Here is a 21,856-nt window from a genome sequence, read left to right on the forward strand (position 1 = left end):
TGTGAGCAAGGAAATGTGAAGAACACAAAACTATTTTTCATCTGCCTGTATGCATCTACATGTGAAACACCTGTTTGTACCTGAAGGGGGAAGCAAGGACAGGACAGAGACCCCAGTTCAGAGTGAGGCAGCTGCTTCCCACCCCATACAAATTCTGGCAGCGAGTGCTGGTGCCAAGCACGAAGCATGGTACAAGTGGCTTAGACGGGTGTTGTCTGGATGGCTGGGTGTAAAATGGAGTTCAAAACTGTAAAGTGTAAAAAGCAAGCAGACAGGCTTGCCCCTACGTGGGCTCTGAGGAGAAAGGAGGTGTGTGTATGAGGAAAGGCTGAGGGAGCTGGGTCTCTTCAGCTTGGAAGAGACTGAGGGGTGACCTCATTAATGCTTATAAACATGTAAAGGGTGAGTGTCATGAGGGTGGAGCCAGGCTCTTCTCGGTGACAGCCAACGGTAGGACAGGGGGTAATGGGTTCAAACTGGAACACAAGAGGTTCCACTTCCATTTGAGAAGAAACTTCTCAGTGAGGGTGACAGAACACTGGAACAGGCTGCCCAGGGGGGTTGTGGAGTCTCCTACTCTGGAGACATTCAAATCCCGCCTGGACACATTCCTGTGTAACCCATCCAGGTGTTCCTGATCCGGCAGAGGGATTGGACTAGATGATCTTCCAAGGTCCCTTCCAATCCCAAACATTCTGTGATTCTATGTGAGGAAAGCAAAGCAAGCTGCTCAGAAAACAGAAGGTAAATTGAAATACACGTAAAAGTCGTTTTTTTATCACTCTCTCCGCGTGGGGACGGCGGGAAGCGCGGCCCGCGCTCGGCTCAGGGCCTGAGGGGCCGGGGCGGGCAAGGGGCAGACACGCCGCTCCTGCCACCGTGGCACGGGCGCCGCGCGGGGCCTGCGCGTCCCGTCACGTCCCGGCGTGCCCCGCGGGGGGCGGGCGGGCTCCCAGCCGGCGCCGCGCCCCGCCGGCCGTGCCGAGGGCTCCACCTTGAGCCCGTCCGCCGGGTCGGGGGCGGCGCTGGGGCGCCCCGCCGCTAGGCCCTGCCTCTCCCCTTCCCTCCCTCCGTCCCGCCGCGCCGCCCCGCCCCCGAGGAGGAGACGCAGGGTGAGCGCGGGGCCCCGCGGCGTCCCCGTGGCCACCGGCGGCCGGCGGCTCCTGCCCCCAGGCCCGGCCGCGCGGGGCCTCGCTGCGCGCGGGCGCGGCCGCCCCCTGGCGGCGGGCGGGGGGTCTGTGGGCCGGGGCGGTTGGCCCTGGCGGAGCGCGCGGCGGCTGCAGGCGGGAGCGGGGCCGGGAGGGACAGAGGTGCCGCCGCGGTCGGAGGAGGTTGGTGGGAACCCAGAGAAGCGGAGGGGGGGGAAAAATCGGTTTGCCAAGAGGAGAGGAGGGTTTGCCCGCGAGGGCGGGGCCGGGGGCGGCGTCCTGAGGGTCAGCGCGGGCTGGGGCGCACAGAGGCGAGGGGCGGCCCGGCTGGCTGTCGGATCCCGAGTGGCGTTTTCTGAGAGGTATCCTCCCGCGGGCCTGGCGTCACGGGTTAAAGAGCTCGCTCCGAAAGAAGAGAAGGGTGGTAGAGGACAAAGGTGGTACAGGCGCCTGTGTGTGTGCTGTGTGGAAACCTAGTGAAACCTGTTGCTCGAAAGATACTTGTTCTTCCCTACATTTATTTGACCAGAGGTTATTATTCTGCTGCAGTATTTTTCTCTCAAGTCACAACTTTAAAGAACCTGTATGGCTCTTTTGTGCTAAACCACACATTGTTGGAAGCAGGCCTTACGCTCCTCCTGTAAACACTTGGTTAATGCACAAGAAACTTTTGCTGTTCTTCCAGAGTATGGTAAAATGACTGTCCAGAGAGGTTGTGGAGTCTCCTCCTCTGCAGACATTCAAAACCTGCCTGGACGCATTCCTGTGCGATCTGCTCGGGGTGAACCTGCTTTAGCAGGGGGTTGGACTCAGGGGTATCAAACTCATTTTCACCGGGGGACCACACCAGCCTCGTGGTTGCCTTCAAAGGGCCCAATGTAATTTTAGCACTGTATGAATGTAACTTCGGTAACTACTCCTACATTTATACAGTCCTAAAAGGAGTTTGACACCCCTCGACTAGATTATCTCCAGAGGTTCCTTCAAACCCCAACCATTCTGTGATCCTGTGAAAATCAGCAAGATTTTTTTTCTCTTCTCAAAGAAACCAGGAAGGGCAGTATGATATGTTTTAAAGAAATTTCCCACAGGCAGTTTTTTGGGGTCTGGTGTAGCTAAACATGTTCAGAATTATTTGGAAAATCTATGTAGGTCTGACAGTATTTATAAACAGCATAACATGGTTCACTTGGCATTGCCCAGGGGTGGAGGAGTTAGACAGGATGACTTCCAGAGAGCCCTCCTCATCTATATCATTCCATGTTTCAATTAAAAATGAGAGAGTAGGTATGCTCAGTGCTGGTAAGACCAAACTATGAAGGAGGAAATCCTAGCACAACATTGTTGCAACAAATAGACAAAAACTTCAGAGTCATAGTAGTAATTTTGTAAAAGAAAGTCATGATGGAGAAGGCAGACTGAGACTTTGTTTATAACAAAAAAAATGTGTTAACAAAATATGGGTGCCTTGTTTGGTTGTGTCTTTAGTCTGCTAAGACAGTAAGAACTGTAGTTGCTGGAGTGCAAGACCTCTTGATTCAACTCTAGCAGTCTAGCTACCCTAATGAAGACTACCCAAAAGATTATTTTTTCTGGTGAGGCAGTGGTGCCCATTTTTATCGCTAAGGAATTGCCTTCATGCAAGATGTCTTTTTGCACATATTCTGCTGAAAGGGCTGCCACCTGAGATGCAGGTATTGTCTTCCTGCTCCTAGGAAGCTGATTTCAACTTGCCAGTAGAAGCAGACACATGGGTTGATTTCAAGCACTTGTGCTTACTTTGGGACAGAAAATGACCCTCTACTCTTTCAGGCCCTGTCATGGAAGAACAAAATCATTTTTCCATTGTATACTTAACACTGTGCTCTTCTGGTTATCCCACATCAAAAAGGGTATAATAGACCTAGGTAAGGCAAAGGGTAGGGTGGCAGGATTGTCTTTAGTGAGGTACAGCATGGCTTCTATACATAGAAAAGTAACTAAATAGACCTCAAGGAGGATATAGGAGGAGGGTAAAATCCAGAAAAATAGTCCCTGAAGTTACAGCCAGTCAGGGGAAGATATGAGGAGAAACGCATGGTATTATCTAATTAGAAGGCAAATCAAGAACAAAAGGAAGTACTTTTCCACAAATGATAAAACTTGTTGCCTTAGGATGTTATAAAGACAAAGTATAATTGAATTTTAAAAGGATTTATTAAAATACATGGAAAAGAGGTTCATTACTATTGCTTGGATTCTGCCTCTGGCTCTTCAGGAAATCCCAAACTAGCTGACTGGTTTCTCGAGGTTGCAGAATAAAAGGTCATTCTATGGAAGTACTTTATTTTTGTACTCCTTACTAAATGTCTTAGCTAGCTACTTCAGAATAATTTCACATCTCAAAAAGGTTTTTTTGTTTGTTTCTTTTTGGGTTGGTTTTTTGTTTGTTTGTTTGTTTGTTTTCCCTGCAAAGCAGAAACCAAAAACCCCTGGTAAAACATGGTATTGTGAGTGTAACTTACTATTAAGTGTAAATACAGTAGTATCAAATCATGCTCAGTGATGTTTGCAGCATAGATGTCCAACACGGATGCTTAGTATGGAGTGAGACCTTCAGTCTAAATAACTTTAGTACAATAATAGTGGTGGCAAGAACAGTGTGACTACTACCTTGTCTTTGAATAAGCAGCTGAACAATACATTATAGCCTTTAGATATATACAACTCAACTGAATAGGAGTTATCAGAATACTAGTATTGAAATGGTAGGTTACATGCATAAGTTTTTTGCTAGTTCAGAAACAGTTAAGAAATAACCTAGATTTGTACAAGTGGTGTCTAATTCAAGTATTTATTTCTTGGTGAATAAAAAATTGACGCATCAGTAGTTCTATAATCTGATATTACAAAATGCTACAAGCTATTAAGGGCCGTGATGTTGACAAGGACAGTTGTTATTCTCTTGCTATAGTGGACCTGACATTCGTTGTTCATTTGCAATTTGTGAATTGTTTTTGAAGATGGGCAAGGTTTGCGCCATTTTTGGAGGATCCCGAGGAATAGGAAAAGCTGTTGCAGAATTACTGGCAGAGAAAGGCTGCCGCCTGGCAATTATTGCTAGAAATCTGGAAGTAGCCCAGAATACTGCACGGAATCTTGGTGGTATGTATTCGGCTTTGCAGTTATTTCTTCACTGTCCAGTGCTTAGGTAACTTATGGAAGTAGTAAATGATTAAATAAACCTCATTGTTTAAATAGATTAAAATGAAAATAAAGAGTGAGAAATTTGAAATAAAAGCTGTATCAGTACACTTTTGTTGTCACAATATTCTTTGGGAAAGTTAAGTAAAGTATGCTACCAATTCTATCTGCAAGATATTAATTGTAAGATGAAAGGAATTGTTCAAGGTCGCAACAGGGAGATGGTGTGAATTGAGTCGTCCTCGGCTCCTGACCAAGCCAGAACTGAGACCAGTCTGCTCATGTTGAACTTCTGATCTCAAAAGGCCAGAAGACTAAATGAAGAAATTGTGACATAAGTAATCAATACAATACTTGAAAATTGTCCTTATTTAATTGTCTGGGAATTAAATGGGTTCTTCAAATTGTAACTAGTTAAGCATCTGCTTTTGCAATTGAGTTGATAAATCCTAATGAATGTTTCTGAATGGTATACAATCTTTTGCTGTTATTATGATGTGCCTTTGTTTCAATACAGCAGGACATCTGGCACTTAGTTGTGATGTATCCAACGAACAAGAAGTCCAAAATACTTTTGCGGAGATGCAGAAGAATTTAGGTCCTATTAACTACTTGGTTAATGCAGCTGGAATCAACAGGTTGGTTATTTGTTACAAGATGATATGTAATTCTAGATGACAGCATCTTATTGTAAGGTGCTAAGGGCCTTTGCATTTAGTAAGAGTATTGTAAATGAGTACATCTGAAAACAGTATTAAGCACTCACCAATATTTTGTTCCTGATGACAGCAAAATTCTAACATATGATACAGTTTTCACTGTAATTTCTGTATTCTGAGTTTATGAGTTCCCCCTGTACTCCTGTTTCTTCCACTTTTTCCCTCTGAAATGGTCCAAACCAATGTTTGATACCGTTTTGCAAAGGAGGCTTTATTGTCAAAAGCATAGCTGACTTTTTTTCTTGCTATGTGTCATCCTTGCAATGTCATCATTTTTAACACTGGAATGTGTAGAACTGTATAAATCACCATTAATATTCCATTCATCAGTCATGTTTTATTATGAGTAAATGTGATCATTGGGGTTGTTCAGTGAGTTCTTTTGGGGTTTTTTTGTCTGTTCGTCAGGGATGGTTTGTTACTGAGAACCAAAACTGAAGATATGGTAGCCCAGATTCACACTAACCTTTTGGGAACAATGTTGACATGCAAAGCTGCTGTAAAAAGCATGATGCAACAGCAGGGAGGTGCTATTGTCAACATAGGTAAGTTGCTTGTCTTATCCAGTGGAATTCTAAGTACTAGTTTTCCAGAAAGGTTTAGCAGGTGTAACATGTTGAAATGTTACTTGTTAAAATTGACTATTTTCTTTGTATTTAGATATTCTGTACTTAGCATTTCTTTATGAACTGTTATTCTTTTGTGCAATTTCAGCAACTTCTGCATGTAAAACCAGCTTATTTAAGTAATAAACACCCCAGATGTTATATTTTATTGAAAAAATAGTTTTACCATTCTATATCAGCTCTTTCAATAGCTAAATCTACCAGCTGCTAGTTGTTAACTAAGAATCAAATAGGTACAGTTGATTTTGTGTGTGTGTGTGTGTGTGTATGAGAGGATATTTTTTTAGAAAGCTCTTAATTTTATCCTCCTGGTGCCTGTTAGTCAACATAGATATATGGATTCCACAAAAATCACAGATAATTGAGGAATTTACTTACCCCAGCAGTAGGCTACAAAGTACATTTAGTGATATACTTTGAATTCCTTTTCTTGTAATATCATTTTCCATTCCAAATTTAAAACTAAAATGATAAAGCTAGTACAAGGTTTCAAATTAGTAATTTAATCTTGTATTCTCTTTGATGTTTATTTTAGGAAGTATTGTAGGACTTAAAGGCAACTCTGGTCAAAGTGTCTACAGTGCTACCAAAGCAGGATTAGTTGGATTTTCATGCTCTCTTGCTAAAGAAGTTGCAAAAAAGCAAATTCGAGTCAACGTGGTTGCTCCAGGTTAGTTTTTCGAAAGCTCCTAACATCCTTGACTGTTGCAATACATGACCATCAAGACTGCTGGATATTTGCTGTACTCTGAAAGTAACTTAAGATAAATTGCTGTTATTTTCTTTGACTTTTGTAAGTTAACGGTTTGTTTATTTGTTTTTGTTGCCCCCCTTCCCCCTTCTCCCCAGTTTAAAGTGTAATGCATTAGTTTACAAAACCTTCAGTCTTTTTAAGGGAATGCTGAGAAACTTGGAAGAGTGTGTCTACCTGTTCCTCTATCCATTATTACATAATAATATTTTTTTTTTCTTTGTTCCTCCTTCAAAGCTTGCTGTCCTTGCACCTGGAAGGGTTAGAACTAATTATATACAGACAGCTACCCTTGTCTCCTGCTATAGAATGCTTACTTTTTATTAGTGAAACATGAAAGACTACAAGAAGCTGGCATGAAAGTGTCTCTGTCTCTCCCTGTCTACTGTAGATAGAAGGGAGACTCTGGAAAGAGAGTTCTGTGAGGACAAGGCTGTGGTTTCACAAGATCATCTAGTCCAAGCAAACTGCCACCCCTAAGAAAAATCCTTCTGTCTTTTTGTGATTTTTCTGCTCATAGCTGTGTACTCTGCTGCTCACCTTGTGCTTGTCAGACCTCTACATGAACCAGTTCAGCAGGAAAAATACTTCTATTGTTAGTGAGTTGAGCAGTTCTCTGAAGGGTCCAATAAAGGGGCACAGTTGTACCGTAGGAAGCAAAACTGAGACTTTCTCTTCTTGGTGGCAGATAGAAAACAGATAAGATCACCTCTTTATGAATCTACGGCTTATGTGAAGAGAAGTGCAGCAGTGGGAAAACTGAATCTGAGCTAACTGAAAATTGTAAAGGAATATCCTTCAAAATTGTCAAGAAATATTCTTCAAATGAGTGCTCTAGTAGAAATGGTGTAAGTGGTGTCATAAGTACTAAACTATAATGGAAACACTGTAGGGGTTTCTTGCCAGAGATTTTATACCCATGTTTTTATTGAGAATGTTTTGGTGAAATGACTGTATTTTGTCTTTCAGAAAAACAATACTAAATATGGTTTTGGGGCCCAATTTTAGAGTTAACTTTTTTTTTTTTTTTCTTCATAGCCCTCTACAGCTCTCTACCTTTTTTATGATTACGTCAGTGCTTCCAAAATGGGAGACATTTTATTGGTTAGGTAAAAGTTTGTTCTTGGCTAGAAAATGGTGTGGACTGACTTAGACTTTGAAGAATGGTAGCTGGTGCAGAATCCTGTAGTAAATTTCACTTTGGAGGGTTCCAGGGAAAAGCCACTAGAGAAATTTAGCTGAAGGTTGGGTAACTCCTCGAATATCTCTCCTCTCTTAGGCTTTATTCACACAGAGATGACTGCTCATTTGGAAGAAGATCAGTTGAAGAAAGCAATTCTTCTTGGAAGGTTTGGAGAGCCTCATGAAGTTGCACATGCTGTTGTTTTTCTTCTAGAGTCTCCTTATGTTACGGGGAGCACTCTAATTGTAGATGGAGGCTTACAGCTTCTGAGTTAAACACTACCTTGAATAAGTACCTACTCAAATGTCATGATGGTAATGTATAAATATATAATAATTAAAGGGAAGGTATGTGGATATTAGTTGATGATTGATGTATGTAATTGACTTGATGTTCCTTAGAGGAGATACTCAGCAGCAGTGGGTTCCAGGGCATATGTTTAGCTACATGAAAGAGTCCGTTTGGTATTATGAAGTCTGTGCATGTAACAACTTGAAAAAGACCTGATTTTGGTATAGTGATGGTTTCAAACATGCTGATACATTTTTAAAGCACTATATTTTTATGAAGTCATGTTTTCTAATTTGGGATAGAGTGGAGATTTTATTTGATTTATGCTCATTCGTTTATGATCGTGTTACACAAAGGTTAATAAATTGCAGAGGCATGTTTGTTGGTTGGCAGGTATGACTGCATCAGGTTTTTTCATGTAGGGTGAAGATTGCAAACTCTGTAATTTTTTATTCTTGTCAGTTAGTCCCGATGAAGTGGCAAGGAGTTTCCTCTGGTTTTTGTTTGTAGCTAACACTACAGAGCTGGAAGCTTCTGTATCTTCTGTGTACATGAATTGCCTTTAGGAGATTTAATTTTATGCCATGTGTTTTTATAAAGACAAGACGTCCTCAGTTCCATTTTTGAATCTATTTACAGCACTCATTTAATCCAGTAGCACTTGCTTGTATCTATTGAAGGACTGTTGTTCATCAGAGTTGCTAATTTTATAATATTCTGGTGAACAGCACAGTTACAGGCTTTGCTACGTAAAAGACTTTTCACTGGCTCAGCAGATGTTTAAAAAACATGTCTCATTTCCAGAATGTGAAATCAATGTGTATTGCTGTATATCTTCTTGAATGCTCAGTTCAACTATGTTATGTTGATGCTCTTAAATATGTATGTATAGTCAATAAAATAGTCATTTATTTTATTCAAAGCAGCTTTTGAAGCACAGTAATTATTCAACTGTAAATGATCCTAAGTGTTCTTCTCTTGCTGAAAAATTAAAAAAAAAAAAAAATGACCCCAGGCTTTTCTAATGAGATCAAGTAACTTTGGCAATTGATGTTTCTATCGTCTCTGAAGAAAACTATTAATGTGGTTTAGGACCTTCACTTGTTAGCTTCAGTGCTTATTGCATCATTATCCAGATGTTGATTCAGCTTTTGAAATTACTTCCCATCTTGGCACAAACCGAAGTACAGAAAGAAGAGATCTCACTGATGATAACTTTGAGTCTTTAAAATCTGAGATTTTCTTCATTTGTGCAGCTGAGAAATTTTGATTTTGTGCCAGAAAATGGTGCATGTTCAAGCTTCTCACAGGTACATATTGAGAAATAATACCAGGAACGGTTGTATATTCAGAAGTTTTACGGTTGGCTGTGTTACTCTGGAATACAAGATACCACTAAAAGTAGTCCTTCTGGGAGACCTTATCTTACTGTTATGTCTTTATAGAGAGGTGAAAAGTTATGTGTCATATGTGTCTTTGCACCAAAAATATAATTACTGATTATGTTTCTCTTTGATAGGAAGAATTGGTCAGAGAATTGACAGATGATGTTTTTTCTGAGGGCATCAAAGGTGAGGAAGGACAGCTGGTACTCCCATTTTTAATAGTCAGGTAATAATACGCCAATAACTTGGCTCTGCCCATACCTGTCCTTAGTATTTTACAGGCAAAGCCTGTGTGACATATCTTGACCAATAACCAAACTTAAGAGACTAAAAATAATTTCCTTGTAGTGAGTTCTGACCCTCATTATCGTTATCCCTTGTTTTGTTGGGTAAGGGAACTGTCAAATGAGTTATTAGCAATGACATTTTTAGTTTGTATTTGTGATTAAAGCCTGGAATAACACCCTCAGAAGAATCTCAGTATGCTGCTAATCAGTTTTTTAAAAATATTACAATACATACAATGTTTTTATTTATGCTGTTGAAATAGAGCTAGACTGAAGTGTTGGTAGCCTTAAAGTGATCTTTTAAAAAGACCTGTTTTCCACTTTTCTTAAAACAGGTATATTCAAACTGAAAACTAGTTAAAAATGGTAATGCATTTCAGCTTTTACTGTATACATCTACTCTTTAAGAAGTAATGTCTGTCAGGGTTCTGTCTGTCCAGGTGTGATCTCTCAGACAGTGGAAGCAGTGAGTGCGTAGGGTAGGTAGCAGATAAAGTGTGTGGTGGTGTCCCCTTAGAAGACTCCTGTATCTCCAGCAATTTGTGATTGGTATGTTTGAATCTGCCATTTGATAGCTCTGGTTGAGGCCTGTAAGTTCTTACATTTGATGAGACATTCTAACAACCCTCTGGTTGCTGTGTTGCTCTTGAATTTGTAGACCTCCTTATTTTATGTTGCTTATTTTTTTATGGAAGTCTGCGGTAATGGATTGTTGTCTTTATTAATAAACTGGGTCAATGTTGTCACAGAAGTAAATGTTACCATCACAAAGCTGGTCTTTGAAAATAGCATTTTGACTCATGGGGCCCGCAAACAGAGCTGAGTGTCCCTGGCTGGCTGCATGAAAACAATATATTAAAAAAAAAGTGATCTTGCCATCTTCAGTGTGACATTTATCCAACCTGCTGATAATTTGTCTTTCATCATGTTTACATTACTGGCCTTATAGTCTTTAGATGTCATAGGTACTGCCATCATCTCAATTGTGTTGGTAATAATATCGTCTAACAATAAAGTTTACCTTATTTGCCCTGGAAATTCAATCCACATTATTTTATTTGATGAGTTAATATACTGATATCTAGTCTGATGACTTTCTTATGTATTTTGTGTCAATGTCTTGCTTACTTCTTTTGCTTCCATCATATTTTGGTATGCCTGTTATGTCACTGTAATTGATGGGAAAATAGACATTGGGGTTTTACATCTTGTGCTGCTGGCATTTATACTGAGCTATCTATAAATGTTTTGGAGGTTTTTTTGCATGTGGGTGTTCTTGAGTAGGACCATGTGCTTGGCTTGTGATTTTTTGATTGAATTTTGAAAACTTCAGTTCAATCTTACTAGAAATATGAAGTTTCTGTGATTCCTTTCCTAGTGGAGGAGAGAGCATGTGCTTTTTATTCATCTGATGCTTCCTCATCTGTTATATTGCTTAAAACTCTCCTATAATCTTCTGTTAAGTACCATTAGAGCCTTACTTTTCCTTCTTACCTCTTAAGAAATCTATTTGTGTCTTGGAACTTGCTGTAGTGAACTCACTATGTTAGTGTTCTACTTTTGAGGCACTAATTGCAATTATCATCAGTAGAAGTTTCTAGCGGGACATATAAAATATTTGTGAGTTTGTGTGGGTGGGTTTTGTTTTGGTTTAATATTGCAGCTATAAGTAGAAGCTATCACAAAGAACAGCTTTTGCAGGCTTTCTTTTATGTTAACAGGTGTACATGAAGTGTGCTGTGTTAGTGCGCTAATGTGTGATAGCCCATGATGAGCTTTCATTTCGGCCTCCTGAGGGCAGTCTATCCTAAGGCATTATTATATTGGTAGTATTTGGTTAGTGTATCTATGTAGTTTTAGGGAAATGAAGTTGCCTGTGTAGATACAAAGTTGGTAGCTGTCATTGCTGTTAGTGGTTTTGTAAAATCCAAATCCATATATCCTGAGCTGTTTGGGGACGTAAAAGACATGATAGAAAGGGTTTCAATATTGAGTTCAGTGAAATTTGGGTAGAAAGTGGATATCTAAATGCCAGCCTTCTCTTTGTACATTTTAACTGTAGATAATAATGTAATATTGTAATGATTATCTATTGCAAATTTTCCTCCTTTGATGTATCGCATAGTGTGAGGGGTGTATTGCATGAAACTGAAATGTGTATTGCCTGTTGCAATTATGTAACTTAAAAAAACACCTAGTATAGTTCGTTTAAGTAAAGCTAATGAAAACAACTTTCTAAGAGCAGGTGCACCCACTTAATTCAGGTAATCAATCAGTGTTTGAAAAGACAGGGCAAATGTAGTGGTGGAGAGAAGTCTTTAAAGAGCATTGGCTCTTTAAGAACTCTACTGGAGCCCCAGATTGTGTTTTATTTTCACCCACAGGTTATGTTCAGTTTCAGACCATGTGCTCCTTTTTGCTGTAGTTACGTCTGCTGAGTTAGTAACAAATACTACCTGTACCTAGCCAGACATCAGTGTGACTATGACCACAACAGTTCTAGTATTTTATGCTTTTATTTTTCATATGAACATCTCATATCTGTTAAGATCTTGGATATTTTTTGTTCATTTCATAGAACAAATTACAACACTGAAACATACAGTTGTGGGTTTTTTTCATGCTTTTAAAAATACATCAGATCCAATTTTATTGTTTCTTCCTTTTTTTTTTTTTCTTTGTGTGCTTCATCATTTTAGTCTCATTCTAAAATAAAAATACATCTTTCTGCCATAATTCTTAAAACTGAAATTGTTTGGGCTTCTTGGAGATCTAGTAACAAATTTCAAGTGTGAGTATGATGATGTCAAACATGTTGAGACAACACACGAATAAAACCCAGTGAATCTTACGTGGTGTCACAATACCCAAATCAGGATAATGTCAATGGGAGTGGCGCCGGAGGGGAGATGCCACTGAGCTAACACTGTCTGAGCCGATGGAGCCACGTGGGTGTCACCTTCTCTTTCCCACACTGCTGGATGGTTCTGCTGAGGTGGCCTTGTGTGTCTACTGTGTTACTGGGTTTGAAATAGGTGTGGTATTTTGAACAATTTGTTTAGGTATAAATGCAAGCTGATTATGTGGTTTTGCTGAAGCGTGTGAGTGAAACAGTTTGATGTCTTGCAGATCTAATTTGCAGATCTCCCAGATCTGTATTTCTAATGCTAAATGCACTAAAAGTATACATTGCACATATGTTGGAGGCTGTATTGTAAACAGATCCCCACCATTATGTTGAAGAGCTGTTAAAAGCTCTAGGTTATGGTGTTTTACCTCCTGCTGCTGTTGCTGTGAACTTTTATCCTATTGTTTCAGGTAGGTGTTAGACTTCTACTGAAAGCTTCCTGCATATCATCATTGCATGTGTTTTGTGTGGATGTCATTGATTTTTGATGGTAGAGATGGCTCTGCCAGTGGTAGACTGGATCTGCATCCATTCTCTGCAGGTTCTTGTAGCACTCTTGTTGGATGGCATATAGAACAGAGAGCACCTGTGGTTCTGTGGTTCAACATAATTTTCAGTGCACCAGAGTGGAGGTCAGGCTAAGCCTTCTGCTGTGCGGTGAAGCTGTATTCAGTCGATCTGTAAATATTAGATTAGCAAGGTTAATTTACTATATGGTTTCACAAAGCTGTTTACGAAGTTTTCTGTAAAATCTTTGGTTCTTTTGGCACCATGATGACTTTCTTCCTAATGTTGAATGATCGGTCTTACAGTAATGCTTGTCATGTGCCTGTATCTCTCATTGATTAATTAAGGTGGTGTCTTTCCATTTAGGCGAGAACCAAGTATACTAGATTACTAATATGTGAGGTGAGTTTATTCCTGAGAAATGGTTTATTCAGACATATTCAGCTAAAGCTGTCTCTGGAGAGCTACCCATTTGCATTGCCAAAGTAATAAATCTAGTTTTGCCTCTAAAAAGGACAACTTGTTTGGGCTCCCCTTACTGTATTATCCTTTATAAATTGGAACTATATTTTTGCTGTATTAACTGCTGACTCATGCTCTGCTGTGTCAGCTTCCTCTGACTTCCACACTGAGCTCAACCGCACTTACTGGGAGTTCAGTCCTGAATCCTGACTTGACATGTGCCAGAAGCAGCCAGGACAAACCTGAGCTCTGAAGTGAGGGCAGTGGAGGTGCACTGATCATCAACATGTTCTTTTCCTCACTTAAGGAGCTATGTTCTTCTTTGCTTCTCCTTAGGCTTGGATCCCACTTAGCCTGGGCAAGCAAAGACAGATCACTGACATCTTAGTCCTCAGAATTAGTGCTTGGAAACACTGTAACACTCCATCTCTGCTTTTAGGATGTGTAGGCTGACCTGAAATTAGTTGTTTTAGAATAACAGTTATGAGCCGTAGCTGTGCCTTTTCTTATAAACATTTTTATTTGTTGCAAGAAAACACTAATAATTACAAATGAAAACTTTGTTCTGCTTTTATGAAGTTGGTTGTTTAATGGATTTGCTGCTCAGGAAAAGCTTAAAAATAGTAACTTAAAAATTACTTCATTCTTCTATTAGGATTTGTAACTGTGTTGCTTTTCATATACAAGACTTAGGGGAAAACAACAGTCTAGTTTAGATTTGGAAATCTACATTATGTAATTACACTTTTTTTTTTTTCCTAAGAGAAAGTAGATCTTGAACTTTACAAACTGAAATTCTTGGAAGCTGCTGCTGCTCCATACCTGAAATGACATCATTCATGTACAGTTCAAGATCTTTGGATTTACTAACAGTTGTGCTGATAGAAGAATTATATTCAAACTTAGGTTTTCATTTATTATACACTGTTAAACATGAATTAGTGAATGATCAGAGACTGTACGGCTGAAGTTAATACAGAATTTAAGAAAGGTAAAACTTCTGTTGTAGATGAACCACTTATTACAAAAATGCTCAGTGAATCTGATTCTGAAGTGTTGCAGGAGAAAGTGACTTAATATGTTTATAAGAAGTATATATGTATGTATATAAGAAACAGAATTGTGCATTATACTATAGGATTGTGTGGTAAAAGAGGTTTTTCTTTTAGATAAGTTCTTCCCTACAAATGATACTTGCCCAGACAAACTGCAGCTAAAAGGCATCTCCTGAATCCACTAGTTCTTACTCTACAGTAGAATAGAGAGGTGTGTTGCCTGTTGTATGGGAAATCTTGCCTTACTAGGTATTTTCCACACGTTGCAGTAGGTTGGAAAGGTCCTCTCCTTGGCAATGTATTTTAGTACAATGCAGTTCTTTGTAGAAATACTCTGAGATATCTGGGCCAAGAGTCTGCCAAAAAAAAATCTTGACAATGTGTTTAGTTGTGTGTTCAACAGAACAGTTTCAGGAAAAAAACAAACAAACAAACCAAACCACACAACACAAAACTAATCCATTCAATGTGATGAGTGTTGTCAAGCTCCTGCTGTAAATGATGTAATCAGTCTGAGCAGTGGCCATGTGCTGTTATTTTTTTTCTTCTTACTCTGCAGCTGTTTCTGGAGCATTTATGTTACTACAGAACTGGAAAGTGACAGTGGTTGCAAGACTTGGCCTTTCCCTTGGGTTTACCTGTTGCAATGCAGTTGTTCTAGAAAGAAAAAAAAAAAATCTCCTTCCTGGTGTTGTTGGATGGAAGTTCATTCGTCTCCCTCTTTGGTATGGCTGCTGAAATCATTGCTGGGCAGGTACTGTTGCGTGTAGTCTGGCTTTTTTTGCTCTAATTGGGGCTCGAGCATTATGTTCCAAATGCTGACATTTTTATTGGAGATCCAGTGCAGTATGAGCTTATGTTATGTATTGATCACTTCTGTAACGTGATGCAAATTGTGGCTTAATTCTGATTGAGAGTCGCAGGCTTTAAGACACAAAGAATACTGGGTGCTGTCTGCAGTAGTTTGTAAAGTTCTTGGGGCAGGAGCTGTGTTTTCATCTGCCTTTGTGTGCCTGGTTCTGTTCAAACCCATAAGCTGTGCAGGGGGAGGTCTTCTTCACTTAGCCGGTTCAGAAAAGTGAGTGTCAGCAAATTCTACCCCTTCCATGTACAGCTGGGTTGTGAGGCAGTCAGTCAGGGCTGTTGTCAACGTGCATCCATCTGAGCAGACGTTTCCAGTCCATGCTTTAATCCATCTATACTATGCAGTGTGGATTTCGCAGCTGGGTCATACAGCCAGAGTGTGCAGCTGATCCTCTCAGCATCATGATGGATAATATGATCTCATGAAGTGCTTACATATTAAAGCCTTTTGGGCTGCCTGCAGAGATAAGGATGTAGTGGTCCATATGTGAGGAATCAAGGCGTTTATTAGCATACAAAATAAGTGAATTACAGTGGTCTTTGAAAGTGGCCCTATAGAAAGAAACAATGACTTGTAAGCTAGGGTTTCAAACTGGACTATGGTTTGGTTTTGATCCCCAGCCCCCAGTTGGCTGTGATGGAAAAAAAATTGTGTATGTTAACTAATTGTTGCTGTTGTCATGAAGCTGCAGGATAAAGGCATTGTGCGGTAAGATGCACCACCAGCTGGAAAAAAATTCATGCATATGGAATTTTGCACCTCAGTGTTGGTGCTCTTGGCAGAGGTTTCTGTCATCATCCTGAATGTAGCTGCATTGACTCTTTGATGGCTTTGAATACAGTTGGACTGATCAGCTTCCTAAATATTTTGAAGTCTTCCCATAGCTAAACCTGAATGCTTGCAAACAGTTAGGACTTCCGTTTTTTCAGTCCTATGAAATGATAAAAGTACACTTTCAGGTCATACTATCTATCTTTGGGGTATGTGGAGGGAGATTAAACTTCTGGAAGTTAGCTTGATGCTTCCAAGAATTGCAGATTTTTGGCTTGAAAAGTATGTCGTTTTCTTGTGCCATGCTTCTATCTCTGAATTTGTAAACCCAAACAGTCCCTGTAACTAAGTAACAGCACAGCTGAATGTTTTCATGAAAACAACTTCGCTGCTTAGAGATGTGATTTACTACTTAAGTGTGTGTCTGTACATATATACAGAGGCAAAAAGTGATGATGACCTCATCTAAAACCAGTTCACAAGCGCAGTCTCAGTTTTTCAGTCTCTAAGCCAAAGACAGATTGACTGTAAGCAGACAGAACTCCATTGACTGCAGCTGCAGCATCACCATTAATGTCAGTACTCACTTAATTGCCTAGATAAGTCTGTTTGTAGTGATCAATGCTTGAAATGTAAACCTAAAGGAAAAAAATCATCTTGCATCTTTCCTGGTAACTTTGCACAGAAGGGAAAGGAGAAGCTAGTTAATATTCAGGATTTTACAAGCAAATATTAACATTTTATTTTTAAAATTTTGATATTGCTTTGTTAGCTGACTGTTCGTAAATGAATTTAACAGCACTTGGACCATGCCCTTTACTTAGAATCAGTTGTAAGTGATTACAATTACTAGACACACAAAACAGACCTGTATGTTTTCTAATGTATTAAAAAAAAAAAAGCATCTTCAAGTACTTTTATTTGCCAAATGTTTCTCAGAATTCATGAGTCATGTTCCTTTGTTTTGTATAAAGGTTCCAGGTCACAAGCAGAATATTCTGATAAATTCTACTCATTTTTACATACTGCATCTAGCCCTCATTTCATCTGTATTCATAACATTCAAAATTTCTAAATCTTACATTTGCATGCTTCTACTGAAACAGTTAATAGTCTTTACCAGAAGGAAAACTTTCTATTTGTGTAATATTTATTGATGTTAAACCCACATGATATCAGCACAACAATCCAAAGTAATGATAATACATTTTTTTATAAATACAAATAAAAGGTGGCAAAATAATGCTAGTGAAGCTAAACAAAAAAAAAAGTAAATTAGCATGTCATAGTCAAGAAAAATTTGGCAAATGATATGACATACTTTTTTCTAGAATAGAATCGAATTATTCCCAGATGACAGACTATGACGTTAATGTAGATTAACAATCCCCATACTGGTCATATCCTGCATCAGAATAGTACTACCTTATGTGCTAAAGTTTATTAGTCACTAAAAAAAACAAAACAAACTTTGTGTACTTACAAAGCAATACACGTATAGCAGTAATGCAATATATGGTGTACACAATTACAAAATTAAAAAAAAAACCAAACCCTAAGTACAGGACTTCTGAATAACTGAACTGAGATAAAAGATTTCAACACTTTTATTATAAATAATGAAAGATACCATATATGTGCTTCATATAAGGAATACAGTGTTTTTCTTTTCATAGCAATGTATCGTAGCTCGTACCATCAAATGCTCATTTGTCTTGTCAGGCCTAGTAATTCTTCCATCCATCCCACCCTCCCTCCCGCCCTCCCTCCCTTCTGAAATTCAGTTGGTTCTAATTTAAAACTACCCAGTCAGAACTGACTTAGGTGGGGCTCCAGTTGGATGTGGATTTGCCTGGCATTCTGAAATTAGCCTTCAGGCTTTTGATCTGCATCGCACAGACTCAACCCATTAAAAGAGCTGTCATTTGCCTGCAGTTGACAGAAGAAAAAAATAAAATCTACCAGACACATATGCTATGTTAAGAAGAAGAAAAAAAAAGCGCAAATTGAATGTTGTTTTTGTCCGTTTTCTACTTCCTCAGATCTGCAAGCTTGTCACCTGTGGTGTATACTTGTCATTTAAATTCGTATTGCAGTCCCAACCTATTTTTCACTTACTGTACATTTCTAATCCTCATACACATTACACAAGCTTTAAACAGACGACTGTCCCATACATACGCTCTCTAGTTTTCAGCTCACCTTAGAATTTCAGATTCTTGAATGGCAGTATCACGAGGTTACAGACTGTCTTCAGGAAATCCACAGAGAGTTTCAACCTCTTGCCCTGTCCCCCTCCCAGCCCTCACAGGAACTTCCTGCAGTGGTTTGTATTGTCGGCGGTTTTTCCCTGTCTGGTTACCCATATTTATAGCCTGGAGTAGACTGTTACTGCATGTCAGCTCTTTTTTGTCATTATCTTGAAGAGGTTAAGTTACTTATGCTTAAACTGTCTTTGCTGTATGGTTTTAAGTAAGCCTCCTCCTAGATGGCAAAAAGGAAAATACAAAAGAATTTGAAATTACGGTGTTAATGTCATATTATAGAATTGTCCATACCAACAGCATTTAAGGCAAGATATTTTTTCCATTGCAGAATAGAAAGCAGTTGGCAGAGATACAGCACTTGCTTATATTTCTCTTCCTTGTCCCTTCCTGTTTTATTCTTACAATATTGCACTTGTTCATTGTAGCTATCAGAATGCATTGCCATTTCAGAACTATAGATAACCATACATTCTAATTTTCTTTGCGATCTAAAGGTCTCAAACAAAACATCTTGCACCATTAAAATTGTATAGCATCTACTTCCTGCTTATGAAGGCACGTAGTGATAAATAGTGTTCTCTTCTGAAAAAAATCTGTCTCTCTGATGTATTTTGGCCTTTATGAAAAGGGTTATTTGTAAGAGCTGAAGCAACTTAGGTATAAGGAACTGGTGAATGTGATTTGTTGTGCAATGTGTACATTTCTATTAATAATCTATCTATTATCCTAATTTGGTATAATGAATAAGCAATATATGGTTATTGTGTTTGTTTTTATCTTTTGTACTTGAAGGTGTCTGCCTTTGCATAAAGTGACATAGGAGTATCATTGGTCAAGGCAATGGCTTTCAGTGTTTCTGCTTTGAAAGAAAATCATGGCAGCGGCAGTTGGATCTACAGATCATCGCTCTCTACCAAGCCAGATTGCATTGTCAGGTGGACGGGGTTTGCTTCAGGCTGGAAAGCTGCTTTGATATCTAGTCCTTGGTCACACAGTGCAGCGTATCGGCTGGTTGAGGGCCGCACCTTCTTTGGCTTGGTTGTCTGAGCTGGCTGTTGCCACTGAGCTGTAGGTGAAAAAGGAAAGAAAAAATGTTTGTTAGCTGTCTTGGGTGGTGCAACCAAGCGTACCAGATGTGCGATCAACCCTTTGTAAAGGCAATACTAATTTCTAAGCAGCAGAAAACCATTATATCAAAGGTAAGTTTGTTTCATTTCTTGGTGGTGTGTTTTATTATTGTCAGCATCTAGTTTCGCCTTCAAGCTTAGGTACAAACAATAGTGTCTGTGTTTGTTCCTTTGCATTTTTGGCGTTGCTTTCTACCCTTTCTTGTGTCACTGGGAAGGGTGACAGCAAAGGGTTTGTTTCCGTGCACTAATATTACAGTGAGAGGCCTGTTCAAGGGTTATTTGTTGTATATGAAAGGAAATCACCTGGCTGCCTTTGCCACCCCTTGTGTGCTCAAGAATGCTGGGCTAAGTCTTTAACTCCCAAGTCCCACCTACCACCACCACCCCAGAAACCACCCTGTATAATTCCAGTCTCCCCACCACACACCTTAATTCTTGTCATTGAGATTTTGGTTTAAGAAAACATTCACTGTGTAAGGGGCTGCTTTGGAACAAACTGAGTAGATAAGTAGAAAGCCATAAAAACATCTACACTTCTGGTAGCTGTCAGAGGTGTATTACAGACTGATGTACAAAAGAATACAAAAGGTTAGGGAAGTGCTAGCAGAGTAAGAGTAATAATGATCCACAAAAATAACATAATCATGCCATTATCTGCTGTTAATTAGCTATATTTAATATACTAAGCAAAAACAGAGAGCATGCATGCTTGTTTGGCTTTAGGTATCTGAAAGATGGTGAAATGTACTTTGACAGAGCATTTGTTGTCTTGATGTGGATCGTTATTATTGAGGAGAAACTATAAATAAAAGAAAGAGAGACCAGTGTAAACCATTCTGTCAAGAAACTGAAACTCAGAGAACTGTTGGTTTTGAGAGGATTAATGTGACCACGAAAATTGAAGTCACTTACTATAAACATCCAACCTGGCCGTGCAAGACACAATTCCAGCGTCATTCTTAGCTGAAACGGTGTACCAGCCGGCATCCTCCTTTGTGGCACCCTGAATAAGCAGGCAAATGTAGCCATAGTTATCCTGGTGCATGCTGCACAAAAGAGAAGCAGAAAATTAGTTTACACTGTTTTGCAATTTAAACAGTATTTTAAAATGTCATTATAAACAGACCAAATCCTAGTTACAGATTAATTAGACTCCGTTTTAAAGTAATGTGGAACTTCCTCTGAAATTAACAAGAGGAAAATGAAGGCTTGAGTATGTTTGACAGTTTGTTGGTTTATCATCCTGTATTGAAAACTAAGAAGCAAAAATGCATAAAAGAACTTGCTTCACAATTTCAGATGAAGAGATCTGAAAATCTGATGTGAGTAGCAGGGATGCCAGAACTTACCCAGACGTTTTGGGGAAGGGATAAAAAACCCTGAGGAACAAGGTACTGAAAGACTAAATACTAATAACTAAATTTAAAAGGACAGCAATAATTTGTGTCGTAACAGTAACAAGTTCCTTTTCTTGCAATATATCGTGAGTTTGCTTTTAAGCATTTGTACAAAGTTTTATCAAATATCAAGGAAAAGTTTATAGAACTTAGAATATAAAATAAATTGAAATCTTAGAATATAAAATAAATTGAATCTATCCATCACGGTTTCTGCTGAGAAGCAGAAGAGAAAAACTACTTTGCCACATGATTGAAGTGCAAAGATAGTTAAGTCCAAGGCTGGGAAACAGAGGTAGCATTTTAATGCTGGCTCTGCCACCAGGCTGGCTGCAAGTTTGAGTAAATGTCATAAATTATTGCAATAACTAGTTAATATTTATGAGCTGGTGTTCACACAAAGCATTCTTAAAACCTGCTAGGTTTTTACTTGTGTTACAGGATAAATCATCATTGAAGTTATACATGTGGAGATTATTCCCAGTCAGTCTAACCTCACTCGGTCAGTGTTGTATGTGAGTGACTCGTTCTCTTTCTTCCAGAATATCTGAGGAGACGGCTCCCCTGAGATTCGACACTCCAGTCGCACTGGGAATCCCTCAGTCACGCCCGTGTTTTGTAGCTTCTCTATGAACACAGGTGCCTTCTGTATTTCCTTAGCTGTGAAAATAAAGATGGCACTCATGTTGACACTAGTCTGTGAAGATGTAGCCTTTCTTTCAGCAACAGGCTAAAAACTGATAATGAAAAACATAAATGCTGGGAAACTTGAGTGTTGTCTTCATTAATCACAAAGTCCAGCCCTGGTTTATCTGAAGAAAACAGTCACGTCAGTATTTTAATAGGGAAAAAACGAGCCCTAAACAGAGCTGAGTGGTTTCTACCCTTCCCCTAAAGAACTGAAGTGTGCAACATGAAGAC

The 21,856-nt window shown here is 39.3% G+C and overlaps 2 protein-coding genes across 27 annotated transcripts in view; one reads left to right on the top strand and one right to left on the bottom strand.

Moving 5' to 3' along the window:
• The first annotated feature begins 444 nt into the window (after window positions 1-444).
• On the top strand, window positions 445-21,630 carry CBR4 (carbonyl reductase 4). Of its 13 annotated transcripts, none has more exons than XR_010472272.1 (11): window positions 926-1,112; window positions 4,151-4,292; window positions 4,849-4,969; window positions 5,459-5,595; window positions 6,212-6,346; window positions 7,707-7,776; window positions 9,421-9,512; window positions 15,065-15,259; window positions 19,201-19,607; window positions 20,838-20,929; window positions 21,478-21,630. XR_010472272.1 is itself a non-coding variant. In XM_021297374.2 (6 exons), the coding sequence occupies exons 2-6, from the start codon at window positions 4,151-4,153 to the stop codon at window positions 7,883-7,885; spliced, it is 714 nt and encodes a 237-aa protein (XP_021153049.2). In that variant the 5' UTR covers window positions 445-744; the 3' UTR covers window positions 7,886-8,823. The 13 variants fall into 13 exon arrangements, 7 of the variants coding, with proteins under 7 accessions (XP_021153049.2, XP_064917449.1, XP_064917446.1 ...); XR_010472273.1 differs by having other exon boundaries at window positions 9,421-9,472; XR_010472276.1 differs by lacking the exon at window positions 926-1,112 and adding an exon at window positions 1,143-1,331.
• PALLD (palladin, cytoskeletal associated protein) overlaps window positions 17,274-21,856 on the bottom strand; it is a 199,175-nt gene continuing 194,592 nt past the window's right edge. For all 14 annotated transcript variants that reach the window (XM_021297371.2, XM_065061363.1, XM_065061364.1 and 11 more), the window contains 3 exons: window positions 21,430-21,595; window positions 20,451-20,584; window positions 17,274-19,474 (listed from right to left, as the gene is read on the bottom strand). In XM_021297371.2, the coding sequence (XP_021153046.2) occupies window positions 19,302-19,474; window positions 20,451-20,584; window positions 21,430-21,595 (473 nt within the window). In that variant the 3' untranslated portion in view covers window positions 17,274-19,301. The remainder of the gene's footprint in view (window positions 19,475-20,450; window positions 20,585-21,429; window positions 21,596-21,856) is intronic.

This window comes from Columba livia, chromosome 4 (assembly GCF_036013475.1).
Source record: "Columba livia isolate bColLiv1 breed racing homer chromosome 4, bColLiv1.pat.W.v2, whole genome shotgun sequence".
In the NCBI taxonomy this organism is placed as follows: domain Eukaryota; kingdom Metazoa; phylum Chordata; class Aves; order Columbiformes; family Columbidae; genus Columba; species Columba livia.